At 38.7% G+C, this 19892-nt stretch overlaps 1 protein-coding gene across 7 annotated transcripts in view; it reads right to left on the reverse strand.

The window, feature by feature from the left end:
- KCNC2 (potassium voltage-gated channel subfamily C member 2) overlaps window positions 1-19892 on the reverse strand; it is a 171358-nt gene that overhangs the window by 12086 nt on the left and 139380 nt on the right. For 3 of the 7 annotated variants that reach the window (XM_069955937.1, XM_069955943.1, XM_069955936.1), the window contains exons 2-3: window positions 13863-14790; window positions 10421-10576 (exon numbers count right to left, since the gene is read on the reverse strand). In XM_069955937.1, coding sequence (XP_069812038.1) covers window positions 10421-10576; window positions 13863-14790 — 1084 coding nt within the window. The remainder of the gene's footprint in view (window positions 1-10420; window positions 10577-13862; window positions 14791-19892) is intronic. The other 4 variants (XM_069955949.1, XM_069955947.1, XM_069955940.1 and 1 more) reach the window with 3 other exon arrangements.

The following is a 19892-nucleotide window of genomic DNA, read 5'->3' on the forward strand; positions in this document are numbered from 1 at the left end:
AAATGCTGCAGTTCTAGGGCCGCAAGCAACTGCAGTCCCAAACAATACTGGAATCTAGTTGCTAGGCAATAGGTTTAATAGGTAACTTTCTCTTCTGCTGCTCTAGTTCCCATCTTCCACTGCAGCATGCTTCTTTGGTTCACAGCTTTCTTGTGCCGATCTTCCAGCAGTGACAGGTTGCTAAGGACATCAATGACAGAAGAGGACCACAGCCCTGGCCATCTATTTAAAGTGGAATCATCATGCCACCCATCGCCTGTTGATTGTGGCCCATACCATGTTCTAGCTCTTGTTTCTTGTGCTGTTTTAAATCCAAATAGACCCTAATTCAGAACTTTTTTATCTCATAATTAGAGATGAGCGAACCTCGAGCATGCTCGAGTCCATCCGAACCCAAACTTTCGGCATTTGATTAGCGGTGGCTGCTGAACTTGGATAAAGCCCTAAGGCTATGTGGAAAACATGGATATAGTCATTGGCTATCCATGTTTTGTGACGATCGTTCGGGTTCGGATGGACTCGAACCCGAACCCGGTTCGCTCATCTCTACTCATAATCTATCTTGTTTCATTCTAGTAACAGCATGAGTGCTTCTTCAGACAGTCCATAAAGTTTCTTACTGCAGCCAATCCATGCATTTTCTAGAGACTTTCCTGAAGCAAAATCTGTATTTCTTTACACAGGTTAAGACTAAAGATTTTACACCCCAGCCTGACCAGTGTAAAATGTATTTAAGCTTAAAGAAAGTAACTAGGATCAATGGCCTATGGTTTCCAATAGTACTGAAATGCCTTACATCTATTAAGTGGCCAAACCTACAAGTCTCTTAAAGCAAGAAATTAACCAGGCTTTTAGGGGACTGTTCTGTCATCTGTATACCTTGCACTCTATTATAACCACTCATTTTCTACATTGACCCCTCTGCTTAATCTTTAAAGTCATCAAATCATCAAATAGTTGATTTCAAGACTAGCCAAAGCCAATCTACATACTCTGACCTTACCTGGAGAGCAAAGCAACCCAATAAAATTTGCCCTCACTTCTTCCCTTGCTAGAGTCTTTAAGGAATCTGGCCATACGGCCATTTCAGCTCCTGCTCTACTGCCTTTAAAACAGGGGGGTTCCACAATCAGTCTAAATCCAAACATCAGTAATTCTGCTGCTGTTCCAAAGAATACATTTGATTACAGAGGAAGAGAAAATCTGACTACAAGCCATATTTAGCAATCCGTCACAAAACAAAAACTGTCTGATCTGTCCACAGCAACCAATCACACCTTTTGCATCTTATCACGTTCTGGTAAAGTAAAATTTGAGCTGTGATTGGTTGCTATAGACAAATCAGACAGTTTTTGACTCACGTTGATAAATCTGGGCCTATGTCTCTACTGTGAAAGAGTCATTTGCATATCATCTACCTTGTTTATTCTGTAAAGTTAGAAAACTTCAAGGCCTAGTTGAGAGTGGGGAGGAAACCTTGGGCTTGACACTTCTTTTCCCAAATGACACATTGTTGGTTCCTGGTCGCTTAGGTTTTGAGGCTTCAGAAGCTGCAGATAACCCCTTAACCAAAAGATTTTATATTTCGCTTCACACGTTAAAAAAAAAAAAAAAACATTGCCTTATTACTGTCAATAAATCGGTCATTGTACAGACTTAAGTCAGTCAACATCTCTCTTGATGGATTTCATCCACTTGATGGAGTTTCCTTATTGATCCTCCATCGTTCCAGAATTCCAGTGATTCTTGGATCATCTTGGATTAGGCATTATTTGCCAAGTAAAGACATGTCCTCTTGGCAGTTTATTCACTGGGTTTCCTTCTTCCAGAATTGCCACCAAGACCGAGACTCACCTTCTTCACTAGATGGTCTTTAACTTCAGGATATTGAAGATTTTTGCACTGTATTTCTTCCAGGACATAAACCTCCAACGGATAGGATGATATCACTTTCCTTACCAGAGAGTACGGCAAAGTCAGTCTACATCGGGGAGAAATTGGAGCAAGGATTTATCTGAGAATCTTCTTTTATATATGAACTGGATTTTTTTTGTAAACAAGAAATATGGATCTTTAAGGTGTCGCATTGTCTACCATATTCTGAATAAGATGACCATGAAAAAATTGTCTTCCATTTGGTAACTTACAAATTTAATTCTACTGGTGATGCCATTTAGTCTTTGTAATGCTGTTTAGGGATACTTTCTACTACTTTTTGGGATACAACAATATTCTGATCTATTGCAAGGATGTGCAGATCCATTGACTGCTTGTCCACTCTGTGTTGTTTTGCCCTTGTAAGAACTCCTTGTATGCAAGGTTTAAGAATTACCCATTTGAGCCAAAAGAGATACCCTTTCTGGATTAATTAATTCCCTCCACAGGCCTTTTCATAGATGAGGATGTTCCTGTGTGTTCCATAATCTCCTCACCAAAGTTATACTGGACATATTCTTAACTGTCTGGTTAACTCTTAAGTGAAGCAAACAGTTTGCTCTATTGGCCAGGTTAAAAAAAAAAACATCCAAGAATTTGTGCTAAGTACAAACCTTCCTGACAAGCACTTGGGGGGGGGGGGGGATTTATGAAGCCGGCCTTAAATTAGGCATAAATCATTATAAATGTGGCGCAAGAGAAGGCCATGCCTCCTCCCCACCTTACCGTGCCCCCGAGTTCCCTCAGCCCGCCCATCGGGCATGCGGGGGATACGGCAGGCGTACATCAGGGAGAAGGGGCCAATCTGTGCCTTCTCCCTGGCATATGCCTCTGCCGGAACATTGATGAATGTCCCCCTTGGTGCGCAAGGAGCCTAATCCAGCATTAGGAAAACAACTCTTGTCTCAAGTTCAGGTATGGTTAGTTTTCAATTAAACTCGATTTACTTCAATGGAACTAAGTTGCAAAACCCCGCCCAAAGTGGAGACAAGAGTCATACTATCTCTGAAAGTGGCCACGTTTTTCTAACACTGGATAACCCTTTTAATCAGTAGTCATAGCAAAAGTGTTATCAAAGATTTAAAAAAAAAGGCTTGGCTCACACTACCTTTTTACAAAAAGCATATGGAAAAACAGATGCATTTCTGTGCATTTGTTTTGATGTTTTTCTATTGACTTTATTTCATTATAAAAATAAAAGGAATCAAAACGCAATCCTTTTTTAACCTACACAAAAATGTGGTTACTTTTTTGTGTACGTTAAAAAAATAAAAAAAAAACAGTTGCATTTTGATCCTGTTTTATAATGGAAGTTAATGGAAAGACAGATCAAAACAGATACACACAGATGCATCCATTTTTTTTTTTTTTTTTCGTTTTTTGCAGAAACTTATGAAAAAAATGATTAAAAAACTATTTATGAACCCAGCCTTACTTTCTTGCAAAAACAGCACCACACCTGTCCCTAGGTTGTGTGGTATTGCAATTCAGCTCCATTCACTTCAATGGAACTGAGATGAATGCTACATGAAAAATAAGGACAAAGAGTGACTTTGTTTCTGGAAGAAAGTGGCCATGTTTTTTCTAAACCTGGATAAACCTTTTACTATCTAGACACGTGTTTATTTAAAAAAAGTTTATCTATAGCCATTGTAACAGCTTTCATTTCTTAACCCTCTAAGATAAGCTTATACCAGATTTGTTGTGTCAATGCCAGTATATGTTTTTATGACTGAGCCAGGAAAGATAGCTGTCTAATGTGTATGGCTGGATTTAGTCGTAAAGCAACACTCTCCAACAGTTGTAAAGGGGGCAATTACATTTTTTTTTATTTGTCCTTCTCAATGGGAAGTAATTAAGATCTGGTAAGAACTTTTTTATTATTAACTTAAGTCTGCCATACATCATTGATAGCTGTGAGCCTAACATTTATTTACTCCACAGACATGGCAATCTGGTCGGAGAGTAGAGGTAATTGGCTGCCCGACGGCCCTTCTATACATGTCACAGAGTCATTCAATCCTGCAGGGTTAGCCAACTTTCACTAAAGTGTATGGGGACTGGAATTCAAGAAGTTGAGTTGCGTAATGTTGAGACAACATTACTATTATACTCACTATTATTAGCACTCACTATTAGGCTATGTTCACACACGGCCATAGCGGTCTGTGAACACAATGACGGTAGGTTGCTGAATGCATTGATTTCTATTGATTTCAATAGAAGAACGTATGTTGTTGTGCATACAGTGCATCAACTACACCCGTTGTTCACTGCGGCCATACAAAATAATGACCATGTCTATTTTCTACAGCCGTAGAAAATAAACTGTTCACACACTGTGTGGGCCGTATTCCACCGGACGATTATCGTTCAGATTATCGTTAAATCGTTCGAATCTAAACGATAATCGTTTGGTTGAAATGCAATTAACGACCGAACGAGAAATCGTTGATCGCTTTATAAGACCTGGACCTATTTTTATCGTTGCTCGTTCGCAAATCGTTCGCATTGAATAAGACATCGTTTGGTCGTAGCGAATAAATAGCGAAGAAAAAACAATCGCAATTACAATCATAAGTAACGATTATCGTTCCATGGAAATGAGTGAACGTTTTCAGGTCTTTCGCAATAGCGGTCGTTTGAGATCGTTAACAATTATGCAAACGATAATCGTCCGGTGGAATAGGGCCCTGTGGCTGTTCTGACGGCTGAAGTTTAAATGGAAATCAGAATTCTATGGGTTTAGAATAGTGTTCCTACTGCTGAGTGCAATATTTGCCGGAGAACATGTTAAACAGCGGTCATTGTTTGACACTCAAAACAACGGCCGTTGTTTTTTGTTATATGAACATGGCCTAATACTGTAAGCATTACTTCATAGTGTTGCACTATTCAGCTCTGTTCATATGCAGTAAAACTGGTGGAATTCCGCCAGTTTTACTCCATGTGAACGGAGCCTTTAGCTGACAAAATAAGGTTATATGCCCATTTTGTTCCGAAGTAAAAGAATGCCAAGTAAACAGCCAAAAGGTAGCAATTACTTATAGCATACAATACCCTGCTTCATTCACTTTAAGGCTATGTTCCCACACAGCATTTTTTCTCAGTATTTTGCTACCAAAACCAAGAGTGGATTGAAAACACAGAAAGGCTATGTTCACACAACACTTTTTCAGCTCGTTTAAAATGACGTCCGTCATTTCGAGTCTAAAATAACAGACACTATTTAGCAGCCTGGCCTCCCCTTAGTGGAATGACTGGTTTTTGCACATTATTTTAGTTTGGGATTACTAATTGCCCTTTGGGTGTAGCTTAATTGAAAAATCCACTGAATTCAATAAAAAAAACTGTATGTCCTGCAGGAAGTGATATTCTTTCCAGTCTGGAGCAGGAGAGTTTTTCTATGGGGATGTGCTACTACTCTGGATAGTTCCTGCCATGGACAGAGGTGGCAGCAGAGAGCACTGTGTCAGACTGGAAAGAATACACCACTTCCTGCAGGGCATACAGCAGCAGATAAGTACAGGAACACTGGAAATTTTTTAATAAAAGTATATGACAAATTTTTGTCATTTTCTGACACCAGTTGATTTGAAAAATTCACTGGAATACCCCTTTAATTCTATTCCATTGAGCTGTTCTGTGTTTCCCTAAACTAACGTATATGTTTAATTAATGTGTGCATATGGTTACTAGTGCAAATATAACCCCCTTTTTCCACTGGGGCCTCACCAGCCAGAACACGATGATAATATATTTAGTATCTTTACTGAACTCAGTATTACATAAACATGAGCACAGTTCTGCTAGTAAACCAGAGATCTGTGCAGTCAAATACTGGTGCAAAGTTTCTCCTAAAACTACCTGAGGAATATATGTAGTTTTTTTTAATACTGAGTGAAGTTTATTTTATTTTAAAACACTGTTTAACTTGAAATATTTACACAGCCAGTTTAAGATACTTTACAGTGTATTATGAGATATAGCAGATAGCTGGTATTTTACCCAGTTTGTCATAAGAATCCAGGTTGTGGTAAAAACATAATTTGAAAAATTACCAAAGTATTTTAGGGGTGATTCCTTTATTGGATAAAGGGGAAAAAAAAGTTTTAAACAGTTATATTATTGTTTCTAACATTTATTTGTAAACTTGCATGAGGAAGAAGTCTGCTTCAAGAGCATGTGAATATAATTTATGTGGTTAGCAAATAAAAGTTTCTCCCCTAAAATACTTTTTGACAACAAAGTATTTACCATCCCATGGATTACATATGATAGTATACAGTATAATACAAACTTATCTGGCAAGTACCCAAGCAACTGTGAATGATACCTGTCTAAAAATAATATTAATTATTAAGACAAATGAAACTCTTATTCAAATTATTAACACTAAAAGAAATATTTAATCATTCTAAATAGGTAGAAACAAAATATATGCAGACATTTCACATGAAACAAAACAGTTCTTCATCTTTCACTATGTTTAGTCTCTGGCTCCAAACAACTCAGTCTGAAAGGAGAAAGTAGGAAAGTTCTGAGGAACTCTCTAGCAACAGTTAGATAACATGAATAGTATTTGATACCAGTATAACATCCGCATATAATTTTTTTTATTTTACATGGAGTTCTTATTCCCTCCCTTCCCCCCACATAACAACATGACATAGCATGGGGAGTATAAACATTCATCCTGTTGTGCCCTGTGCATATTGCCAATATAGGGGCTAAATTGAGAAAATTGGTTGGCAAAATAAGAACTGTACTGTAGTTAAAGTTACAGATAGTGAAAGCAACAAATCAAAATTTTAAGGGGGGACTATCAGCAGGTTAGACAAATTTAACCTGCTGATAGCCCCCTATGGCGCCTATCTCCTCGGTCCCAGTTCCGTACTGTTAGTCGGCATAATCTTAGGCCATTACCCTTCCTCCATAGCGTTTTCCGGCCCACCCGCATTGATTATCATGATGAGGACACTGGGGTTGGGGAACTGCTCCTAACAGTGCTCCAGGCTGAAGATTATGCCGACTAACAGCATGGGACCGGCGCAGAGGAGGAAGGTAAGACACATACTGTACCTTCCTCCTCAGTGTCCTGGGCACTATAGAGGGCTATAGATTTATCTAACCTGCTTATAGTTTCCCTGTAAGTCGTGTTGTGGAATAATGGGAAATTTTTTTGTGTTAATTTTCATAAATACCTTTTCTGAACTAATTATTTATCTCTAGTAAATATATTTAGTCTATTTAGCCGTATGTCAGTAATGTACTATAATTTTTTTTAAGATATCTTACTTGTCAGCCTTTATAAATGCAAGGAAGTTTTACTAACTTCAAGAATCCACATGTACATCTATGTAATAGTAGACACAAGACTGGTGCTGTCTCTAGTAGAAAGAATCCCTTTTTTAATCTCAGACATTACCCTTAAAGTGACTCAATCTGCCCACCCCAAACTGCTTGTACCTTCTTATAGCTGCTTTTAATCCAAGATCTGTCCTGGTGTCTGTTCAGCAGGTAATGCAGTTGTAGTCCTGAAAAACAACTTTTAAACTTGCAGCCCTGTGTCAAACTGGTGTGGCCTAGAGTGTCTGTGCATTAGGCTGGCACAACCTCTCTGTCCCTCCTCCCCGCCCTCTTCATCATTAGAAATGCTCCTGGCAGGTTTTCTACTATTCATCACCTGTGTCAGCACGGCGCATGGGCTGGATCATTAAGGCACCTGTGCAGTGTTCAGACAAGTGAGGAATAGGAGAATACCTGGCTGGAGCATTCCTACTGATCAGGAGGGCAGGGAGGAGGGACAGAGAGGTTGTGCCATTCTAATACACAGACACTCTAGGCCACGGCCATTGGGCACAGGGCTGCAAGTTTAAAAGTTGTTTTTAGGACAATAACTGCATCACCTGCCAAACAGACCCCAGGACAGATAATGGATTATAAGCAGCTATCCGAAGGTACAAGCAGTTTTGGGGGGACAGATTGTGGGTACAGAGTTGCTTTAAGCGTATACTTGCAAGTAGATGTGCCGGTTAGTGAAAGCTTGACCATTCTGGTAAGAGCATCTTCTCATTCAAAATTTCCCAGTCTGCATTATTGTATTTTGAAGGTAGAGACATTTATTTAGGGGACTAGCTAATCACTTTCATATTTTTCCAATTGACTTAAACACTTGTGCAGATTAGATATGTCTAGACTATAATGTTATCTTCTTCTTTCTCTTACTGTAGATATTCATGATGTCTTACTATAGTGCTGGAGCTATCATTACAGTATATAAGATACAAGATATATGTATACAGACATTGGACAAAAAAAAAATTTAAATGAGAACATGAGACGTAAATGATTAAATGATTAGACTGAGCGACACACATTGCCAAGCAACTTGTCAGCGAACATCTTTGGGAGATGAAGGAAATAAAAATAGGAGCAAAGCAATACGTTGAACACCATACAACCATTCATTGTGCATGGGTACCTTAGGAGCAAATTTATCAAGCCATGGACTGGTCAGCTGTAGTAGGAGATAGGAGTAGTTATATTTCTTTGGATACATCTGCATTTATGTTTGAAAATAACAACCTTACAGACACTATAGACTATACAGTATGGTGCACAGAAAATCCCATGCAAAAGACAGAAACTACCACAGCTAAGAAATAATGGGACCAATAATTCAGAATAGGGGGGGGAAATAGTATTACAGTCAGGGCTGTCAGATAAACGACTAACAGGAAACCAAAAATTCCTAAGAAGATGGAAGGAGGTTGTGGTGGCACACAATCCTTATTTTACATGGACAGCCATTCATATAAATAGCCAGCCTGTTATACTATATTTCTCCAGTATTGGCAAGCCACAGATTCTTCCAGCAAATTCAGCTGTTTGTCTGGAGGTGACAGGAGTGGAACCTGTAATGATAAGCTGATCACAACCTTTGGGGATGATGATGATGACATCTTTGGGACCACTATGCTATATTGACTTCATATTAGTACTAAAGGTCACCAAACACTATTAATAACTGACAGAGGAACAATTGTTCATCTGTCAGTTATTTCTCTTGCCTGCTGTCCATCCCCTTAATACACAGGAACATTCGACATGGCCGAGCATTCCAGCGTTCTCTATGGAGTGGGGTAAGCCGCAGTGAGAGAGGTCTCACTGCTGCTTATGTCTCCTAGAACAAAGGGGTCAGTGATGATTTTTAGTGATGAGCGAACAGTGAGATATTCGATATTCATACGAATATCCTGCATATATTCGAATATTCGATTGAATATTCGATCCCATTAAAGTCTATGGGAACAAGTATTCAATTAGTGAAAAACATCTATTTGACCATTTGGAGGGTGAAACCGGAAGCTAGGGGATGTGAATGCTTACCGAATATTTATCGAATATTCGCGGGATATTCGTACGCATATCGAATATTCGAATATCTCACTATTCGATCGAATATCTATTCGATCGAACAGTATTTGCTTATCACTAATGATTTTCTATTACGCTGATCCCCATCTCCATCAACATCATCTGTCAGTGGTCATTCTAAAGAGGCTCATAAACCTTAGGATGTTGCCTGAGTGGTTTGGGGATGGAGACATAAGTACAATTTTTGCTATAAATCTTAATTTATCAATTTCATTTTTTAGAATATCCATATTGGTTTTTAATGTTTAAATATAAACTTTATTGGTGGAGAAAAAAAAGGAAACAAAACCTCTGAAAGGCTTGACAAGTTTTTGATGCTTTCAGTACCTGGGAATAAATCTGTTGCCACTTGCAATATTATTGGATTTTGGACTAATTTCAGCTTTCTGCACAGTAAAAAAAAGCAACATACAACAGTAAAATAGGTATAAAAATTTTGTTTTATTTTGAATTTTAAAGTATATAGAATTTCATAGCATAAACTCTATAGATTTTTTCATAGACTTTAATATAGCACAATATTAGATTTCAAATATGGTTTAATATTTAACTCACTGTTGTATTTTGCTTGCATTTTATGTATGTAAACATAGCCTTACATTTTAAATTTTAACCTCTTTCACTTTTCTTTTTTATGTGTATTTCTATTAGTTAATGTAATTATTTTATTGAGTAATTAAAAATTTAAGTTTGCCTATAAAACATATGTAATACCTCTTTTCTATGAAGTACGATAATAACTGATAACTCCAAATTCTTGAGATTAGCCTTCTGCAGTAAGCAATGTTTAGCCTTGTATCTCCAACAGCTTGATAAATAGCTCACCATAATAAGGATAGCCACCCTTGGAACCCCAGCTGGACATCTAATTTAGCATTTTTCAATTTACAATTTAGCATTTTTATTACTCTGAGCCAGTATAAATGTAAAAAAAATAGATAGTTGAGAAGTATCTTAGCTGGAGTGCCAATTGTTGACCTCCTCTTCTTTATATAGTAGATTGTTTATATAATCATTTAATCGTAAGTTTTTAAAAAGCCCATACCTTTCCGGATCCCTCCATCAGTATTGCACGAGTATTCACCTGCTGTCAGGAGAAAACATGTTCCTGCTCTTCTGTTTTTGTCCCTGGTGCTAGAGCGTCTCATCGGATGCCTTTCTCCAGGTGATAGTGGCTGGTCACTTCCTGAACTATCCTCACCTAGTAATATTTAGGAAGGATTTGTAGCAGAAAAAGGAGTTATAAAGAATTTAATGTACTATTTAAAAAATATAAGTGACCTTTTTGGTTCACAGGTAAAATTGCACCAAACATGTAGAGTGTGTACTTAATATACTCGGAGCTCTCCTTTTCAATGTTGCTGTCATGGTTTGTATGTTTTGAAGCCTTTGCTTTCGACAACAACAATGAGTTGGCATGTTAATGGAATTTACCAAAACTGTTCACTGTATCTTTCCACTAGCCGTTAGTCTGTCTACAGTACATTTGTTCAAGGATTTATTCTTTTGGAGCATGGTCTGTAACAAATTTGGCAAACATGCACCAAAAAGTGTCCATGCTATGACTGTGCCTTTTGGGACCTTGGCGTGGTCCTCGATTTGTAAGGTACGGCCGAGATTAAGCTTTTGGCCATGAGTTTTTGCTTATTCGGTGTGTTGCTTGCATTTGTCTTTGTCTTAGTCATCTGTTCCATGTTTTTCCAGTTCTCCCTGCACTTACCTTTGTTGTTGCCTTTTTGCTAATTCTGTCTGCTGTGTTTTGGCAGACAGGTCTATACTCCTCTGTCCTTCTGTGTTTCTCTGCCTGGACCTTGTCCTGTTTTTGCACTTATTTCAGAGCAATGGCTGTTGTTTAGGACCTGCTCTGCAAGTAGGCAGGGACAGTGTGGGGGATACTAGCTTTAGGGCCCACTTGTCCTGTATCTTTATCCGCCTGGGCCCTGACAGTCCAATTTTAAAAATCTAAATGTTTTTACACTAATTTTAACATGGCTTATAATAAACCACTTTAATGCACCAAAATATGTCTAGTAGGCTTTATTAATGTGGCTTAAAGCGTACCTGTTCCCAGAAAATCGGGTAACTATAGATATCATCATGCTCCACTTAAAACCACTGCATTAGAATAGGGTTTGTGCATGGAACTCCCCCTTCATGGTCATATCCATAGTAACCCTATCTTTCAGTGGCAGGAGTGACTATATGCTGATCGGGTGAATATTTGTAATGACAAGTACCCTTTAAAAGGAACCAATCAGTAGTATAATGCATAAAACACTGTTAGCAGCTCCTAATAAAGCTTCTAAAGTGTTCTCTTACTATAATTGGTGTGCCATCCTCTATAAGAGTGCCTTCACGCGTACCGACTCCGCAGAAAATCTGCATGGTAAAAATAAACGCACATAATACGCTGCTGTGGAAATACATTGCCATTGCGTTACATAGTAATCATTATCGCAGCATATTTCATTGCAATAAACTCGCAGCGTGAAATCTGCTGCAATACGGTACATGTGAAGGCACCCTAAGGGTATATAGGAAAAAAATGTTTTATCCCTGCACGCACTGCAGGGAGAGAGGTGGGAACTAGTAATTTTGGTTAAGCCAACCAATAACTAATCACGTTCTCTGCCTGTCAGCATGCTCTGCAGGCTGCAGAAATGATTGCCACGCATACAGGCTTCCAAAATGCTTTTCTGCCTATCAATCATCCCTGAACGACATGCTGACTGTCAGAGAGTTGTGACTAGGCACGGCCCAGATGACTAGTACCGGCCTCTCTCTCTGTACCACACCAAGTATGGTAAGAAAATGCTTTAGCAGCTCTATTAGGAGCTGTTAACAGCTTTATATGGGTTATAGTAGTGATCGGTCCCCTTTAAGCAGAGACAATGCCATTTTTTGGTATGTGGAAATGGAAAGTGTCAAGTGTGGCACATATTGCAGTTTTTTATTTTTTTTGGTGCAAACACAATAAAAATTGTGTGGCTCATTCAATGTGCCACATATTTGGTGCATATAGTAGCATAAAAATGTGGACCAATGTGCATATATTACTGAGAATCCGGCCATTTTAACCCCTTAATGCATAATCACATAACTGTAAGTGATCATGCTGTTAAGGGGGTATGGAGCTATCTGTCTGGAGCAATTTGCCAAACTATTAAATTATCACATTCTTAAGTCGGAATTTAGGAATCAGTAATGGGCAATTTTATTTTTTCAGTAAAAGTATTACTTAGTAAAGTATTAAATAAAAAGGTACATATGTTGGGTATTGTTATAATCCTTCTCACCTGAGGAATATAGATAACATGGCAGTTTTATCACACGGTGAATGTCACCTCACAAATTTTTGCTGCATGTTTTATGGAAAAATCAAAAGTGTATTTACAAAGCTCCATGAAAAATAAGCCCATATACAATTCTGTACATGGAAAAAGTAACTAAGGTATGGCATTTCAAAGGTAACAAGGAGAAAAGAAAAAATTAACAATAAAAATTGTCTGAAGAGTTAAAGGGTTAAACACATGACTGGGCATGGGACAAACCACGTCTGCAAGACAGAAGGGTGGTATGTTCTATATACATTTTGCATATTTAGTGAATTTTTTTACTGTCAACCAGTGTGTCACATTAAAAACCACATGTATGTTACACAAATGTCAAACTTCCAAAAATGAAAAGCAAACAAACCTGAAGACTTGAAGGACTTTTCCCATATTGCACTTAGTTTCACATCTTAAACTCATATGTCCTCACACACTTAGTTAACCAATTAAAGGCCGGGAAAGTTTTGGCCTTTTTTGTTTTTGCTGTTGTACATGTACATTAGTATTTACATGCAGATGTATTGCAATCAGATTATTGTACGGGAAGGCCAAGCTAGTGAAGGAGTAAGGGCAACTATTAGAATAATACCCCAAGGCAAAGTTATACGTTATGTATCAAATAGTATTCTGGTCATATGAGTATTAGAAATATATAAGGTATATAAGATTATAACCATAACATTACTAGACTGTAATTATTTGGATGGCAATGTAATAACTACAGTGTGGCAGGAAAAGAGCAAAAAATAATGCTTCCCACACATACATAGAAGTGGTTCTTCAAAATATGTATGCTGCTTTCCTTCTTGCTTGGTTTCAGCACTAAAGTTATTAACCACATGTAATAAGTGTGTGTTACTATAAGTAATACTTTCCAAACAAATTATACTAGGAAAAGTATTCTTGTGATAATATATAGTTTTATAATATGATGATAATTATTATTATTATTAGTAGTAGTATGTTAATAATAATAATTTAAAGTAGCTTTATATTTCACATGTACCTATGTGCAGTGAGATGCAGATGTATAGGTACATAAGTATACTGATACCTAATATATACAAATTAATATTACCAACATAAACTTTTTAAAACTGTCTTGAATATTCAACAAGTTAGATATGTATCTGTGCTACTATTCATCTACTATACCTGACATGTTGTGCTCCATCAAGCGGTTGTCTTTACCAAGACATGCGTCCACCTGTGTGCTGTTGCATCCTATGTTAAGATCCATCTTGCAAAATGTAGGAGAGCCAGCCTGAGGTCCATGAGGAATGTATTTCTTTCTTTTTCTTGGAAGTTTCTGTTTAGCCATAGCAAGGGAGTAGTACATTCCAAAATTGTTAACTATGACTGGGACAGGCATTGCAATTGTAAGTACACCAGCCAGCGCACATAGTGCTCCTACCAACATCCCTGACCAAGTCTGAGGGTACATATCACCATATCCCAACGTAGTCATAGTAACCACAGCCCACCAGAAACCAATTGGAATATTTTTAAACTGTGTATGCTTGCTTGCTGATGGATCATTTGGACTTGCACCTATTCTCTCAGCATAGTAGATCATTGTGGCAAATATTAGGACTCCTAGAGCCAAAAATATTATGAGAAGCAAAAATTCATTAGTGCTAGCTCGAAGAGTGTGCCCAAGCACTCTTAGTCCTACAAAATGGCGAGTTAGTTTAAAAATTCGGAGGATACGGACGAATCTCACAACCCTGAGGAAACCTAATACATCCTTAGCAGCTTTGGAGGAAAGCCCACTTAGTCCAACCTCCAGGTAAAACGGCAATATAGCCACAAAATCTATAATGTTTAGTAGATTTCTGATGAATTCAAGTTTGTCAGGGCAGAAAGTGACACGTACTAAAAATTCAAATGTAAACCATACCACACAAACTCCTTCAACATATGTCAAGGCAGGGTCAGTCTCAATCTCAATTAATGACACCATTTCTGTGCCATTGTTCACAGGTTCTGTTTTATTGATGATGGAATTAAATGCTTCATGAGTCTCCAGACAAAATGTTGTTATAGATACCAAGATGAAGAACAAGGAAGCAAAGGCGATGAACTGCAAGACAAGAAAGTAAACAAGATACAATTAGAGAACAATATAGAGCAGAATATTAATTTCACAAATAATATGCTAATATGTAAATGAAATATTATATATACCAATTACATGGTACAATAGCCTCAAGGTACTAAAAATGCTTCAGTTAAAGTGCTAACATCTTGAATTGGTATGAATTACTATGTCCCCCGGAATCAGTGGTGTTCCCTGGATGTTTTTTAAATGTTGTTAAAGTAACAATGTAAGAATCCCAAATAGGCCTAGTTTCTTGGTGTACCTCTAACAGTGTTTCTCAAATCCAGTCCCCAAGACCCACCAACAGGTCACGTTTTGAGAATTTCACAGGTGATATAATTATAGTCAGTGCACTAGTAACTGCCACAGCTGTTCGTTCTATGGGATATCCGCAAAACATGACCTGTAGGTGGGTCTTGAGGACTAGTGTTGAGAAACACTGCTTTAAGATTCCAAATCAATAATGCTTAAACCCCTTTTTATGTCTAGGCATAATTGGAATTGTAGTGTAGCATCAGCTGAAGGGATGGAGACTGAGCACAACTGCAACACCATATGGCACCATGTATCTAGGAAGTGGTGGTTTATAGCCCCCATGTCTATGACTTTCACATAAGCCATAAATAACAATGTTGTTTTGTGAATGTGATTATACAATAAAACAAAGTGTCACTGGCATTATAACTTTCAAAGTGTGTAGCTTTCATAGATTCAATTTACATTCATTCTTTTTTAATGGGAAACACAGCACTTCCTGTGTTTAGGCCCTTTTTTTTTTTAAAGAGCCTAAACACTGGAAGTCCAGATCACCTGCGCACACAGAGAAGTGAGTCATGTGATTGACGGACACATTAAGTCATGACACTGTGTACTGGCCAGACTTCATAGCCCAGATTTATCAAAGGGTCTAAAATATACACTGGTGTAAGTCGCCAACAGCAACCAATCACAGTTCAGCTTTCATTTTACCAGAGCTGAAAGCTGAGCTGTAATTGGTTGTTGTGGGCGCCTTACACCAGTCTATATTTTACATCCTTTGATAAATTTTCACCCATGTGTTTACTCTTTTTAGAGCTGGACACAAGTATAGTTTTGTTGTAAAGCATGATAACTAAAAAAAATAATAATAGTGAATGTAAATTGCAAACTTGCTTTATAACACATTTACTGCTGGTTGAGATTTTGAGAGTTGGAACGACAGTGACACTTTAATATGTTTGTACAATGTAGAAAATACCCATCCTGGCTGAAATAATGGAAAGTATATAGGAAATAAAGATAATTGTAGGTTAGATAATTAACTATTATTGTTGATTTTTTTAGAAAATGAATACAAACATTAGCAGGACTGGCATGTGCCTTTTATTAAGTAATACATTTGTCTCTTTCCATATTCTCAGTTCCGCACCAACACAGGCTTAATTAATTAATAGCTGCAAAAGAAACCTTTCTCCCTGGGTTAATCACTGTAATTAAATCCAGGTTAACCAAACAAGTGGATCAGGTAAATACCTTGTTACTGAAATGTATCATATTGGAGAAGTAAAACAAATTCAGTCACATTTATTATTCCTTAAAGGGAAACAAATCATTTAGTTGCTATCCTTCATTGGGTTAACGCTATGAAACTCCAGTGTGCACGTACATAGCCTAAGTTTCAGTATGGTGCACTTCGAGCTGGACTACCACCCTCAGTGCACCGATCCGCCCCACCATTCCTCCTCATAAATATTCACCCGTCCTCATAAATATTCTTCCATTGTCATTGCAGCCCTTAGCCTTTGCCAGGCCTCCCATGGCTGCCTGACTTGATGATTAATACAGGCATACCAATAGAGTGACGAAATAATGGATTGATGCAGTATGATTTCTATGAGCAATTGTTTAAAATAAAAATAAGTAAATCCATGCCATAATAAAGATCTACCCCCCCCCCTTATCTTATCCCGTTTCCTATGTAAAAAGGGTAAAAAAAAAAAGTCCAAACACCATGAGCATCAACCCAAACCAACTGTCTGTGGATGGATACCTGGCTTTGGTTTTCCATTGTCATGTCCTTAAACTCGTAAATTGAGCTGGATGTTTACTGAAAGGGCCACTTAACCCCTTCGGGACCAGGCTAATTTTCGTTTTTTGCGTTTTCGTTTTTTCCTCCTTGTGCTTAAAAGGCCATAGCACTTGCATTTTTCCACCTAGAGACCCACATGAGCCCTTATTTTTTGCGTCACTAATTGTATTTTGCAATGACAGGCTGAATTTTTGCATAAAGTATACTACGAAACCAGAAAAAAATTCGAAGTGTGGTGAAATTGAAAAAAAAAACGCATTTCTTTTATTTGGGGGAAATGTGTTTTTACGCCATTCGCCCTGGGGTAAAACTGACTTGTTATGCATGTTCCTCAAGTCGTTATGATTAAAACAATATATAACATGTATAACTTATATTGTATCTGATGGCCTGTAAAAAATTCAAACCATTGTTAACAAATATACGTTCCTTAACCCCTTAACGACAAAGGGCGTATAGGTACGCCCTATTGCCATTAAGGGCGTTCAGAGCGGGGCCGCACGGTGACCCCGCTCTGAACCGCGGTGGTCCCGGGTGCCGCTTGTAGCCCGGGACCGTAGGTATTAGCGGGCACGGTCCGATCGCCGTGCCCGCTAATACAGTAATCAGATGCAGCTGTCAAACATGACAGCTGCATCCAATTACCGGATCCAGCGTCTCCCTGGTGTCTAGTGGCGGAGGAGCGATCTCCGTTTCTGAAGCCGGCCGGGGACCGCTCCAAGATGGCGCCGTCCCCGACTCGGCACTCGTTTACCTCCGGCTGCAGCAGCCGGAAGTAAACGAGTGCCTATCTCATGGATCTCTGCAGCATATCTATGCTGCAGAGATCTCAATGAGAGATCAAAGTGTATATACTAGAAGTCCCCTAAGGGGGCTTCTAGTATATGTGTAAAAAAAAAAAATATAGTGTTGTTGTCAATAAAAAGCCCCCTCCCCTAATAAAAGTCAGAATCACCCCCCTTTTCCCAGGTTATAAATAAAAGTAAACAAATAAATAAATAAACAAACATGTTTGCTATCGCCGTGTGCGTAATCGCCCGAACTATTAATTTATCACATTCCTGATCTCGTACGGTGAACGGCGTAAGCGCAAAAAAATCCCAAAGTGCAAAATTGCGCATTTTTGGTCGCATCAAATCCAGAAAAATTGTAATAAAAAGCGATCAAAAAGTCGTATATGCGCAATCAAGGTACCGATAGAAAGAACACATCATGGCGCAAAAAATGACATCTGACACAGCCCCATAGACCAAAGGATAAAAGCGCTATAAGCCTGGGAATGGAGCGGTTTTAAGTGACGTATATTTGTTGACAATGGTTTGAATTTTTTACAGGCCATCCGATACAATATAAGTTATACATGTTATATATCGTTTTAATCGTAACGACTTGAGGAACGTGAATAACAAGTCAATTTTACCCCAGGGCGTATGGCGTAAAAACACATTTCCCCCAAATAAACAAAATGTGTTTTTTTTCAATTTCACCACACTTTGAATTTTTTTCTGGTTTCACAGTATATTTTATGCAAAAATTCAGCCTGTCATTGCAAAGTACAATTAGTGACGCAAAAAATAAGGGCTCATGTGGGTTTCTAGGTGGAAAAATGCAAGTGCTATGGCCTTTAATGCACAAGGAGGAAAAAACGAAAACGCAAAAATCTAAATTGGCTCTGTCCTTAAGGGGTTAAAACCGTTCCATTCCCAGGCTTATAGCACTTTTATCCTTTGGTCTATGGAGCTGTATGAGGTGTCATTTTATGCGCCATGATGTTTACTTTCTATCAATACCTTGATTGCGCATATATGACTTTTTGATCTATTTTTATTACATTTTTTTGTGGATTTGATGTGAGCAAAAATGCGCAATTTTGCATTTTTGGATTTTTTTGCGCTGACGCCCTTTACCGTGCGAGATCAGGAATGAGATTAATTAATAGTTCGGGCAATTACGCACGCGGCGATACCAAACATGTTTATTTATTTATTTATTTATTTACTTTTATTTATAACCTGGGAAAAGGGGGGTGATTCTGACTTTTATTAGGGGAGGGGGCTTTTTATTGACAACAACAAGAAGCCCCCCCTGGGGGACTTCTAGTATAAGTGCACTGATCTCTCATAGAGATCTCTGCAGCATAGATATGATAACGTCCCGGAGGAGCGATCTCCGCCACTAGACACCAGGGATAAGCTGAATCCGGTAATCGGATGCAGCTGTCATGTTTGACAGCTGCATCTGATTACTGTATTAGCGGGCACGGCGATCGGACCGTGCCCGCTAATACCGGCGGTCCTGGGCTACAAGCGGCACCCAGGACCACCGTGGTTCAGAGCGGGGTCATGCGCGGCCCCGCTCTGAACGCCCGCACCCGCGCGAGGACGTACAGTTACGTCCTCGTGCGGGAAAGGGTTAATATGTTGTTTTGGGTGGTCTCCTTCCCCCTCTCTTAGCTGGTTCCTTCCCTGGAATGATATCTTTCTACTTCAGTGTTTCGAGACTCTTAAATGAGGCTCCACAGACTCTTTTTGCATATTGTATTTCCCAGGGGGAAATGTAGCCTGGAATTAACCGTATTGAGCGCTTTAACTGGCAGCCAGCAGTGTTTTTGTTGGCTGATCTCCCTAAGATCAGTGATCTGTTTACCAAACTATTAAAGTGACTCTTTACCCACAATCTGACCCCCCTAAACCACTCGTAAATTTGGATAGCTGCTTTTAATCCAAGATCTGTCCTGCGGTCCGTTCGGCAGGTGATGCAGTTATTGTCCTAAAAAATTACTTTTGAAATTGCAGCTCCGTGCCTTACGGGAGTATCTGTGTCCTAACTTTGCAGAACCTCTCTGTCCCTCCTCCCCACCCTCTTCATCATTAGGAATGCTCCAGGCAGATTGCCTCCTATTCCCCACCTGTGGCAGCCCAGCACATGGGCTGGATCGTTAAGGACCTGTGCAATGTTCAGCATGGAGAAAATGTTTCAGTGGCATTCCTAATGATGAAGAGGGTGGGGAGGAGGG

The sequence above is a fragment of the Dendropsophus ebraccatus genome, chromosome 1 (assembly GCF_027789765.1).
Source record: "Dendropsophus ebraccatus isolate aDenEbr1 chromosome 1, aDenEbr1.pat, whole genome shotgun sequence".
Taxonomy (NCBI): Eukaryota; Metazoa; Chordata; class Amphibia; order Anura; family Hylidae; genus Dendropsophus; species Dendropsophus ebraccatus.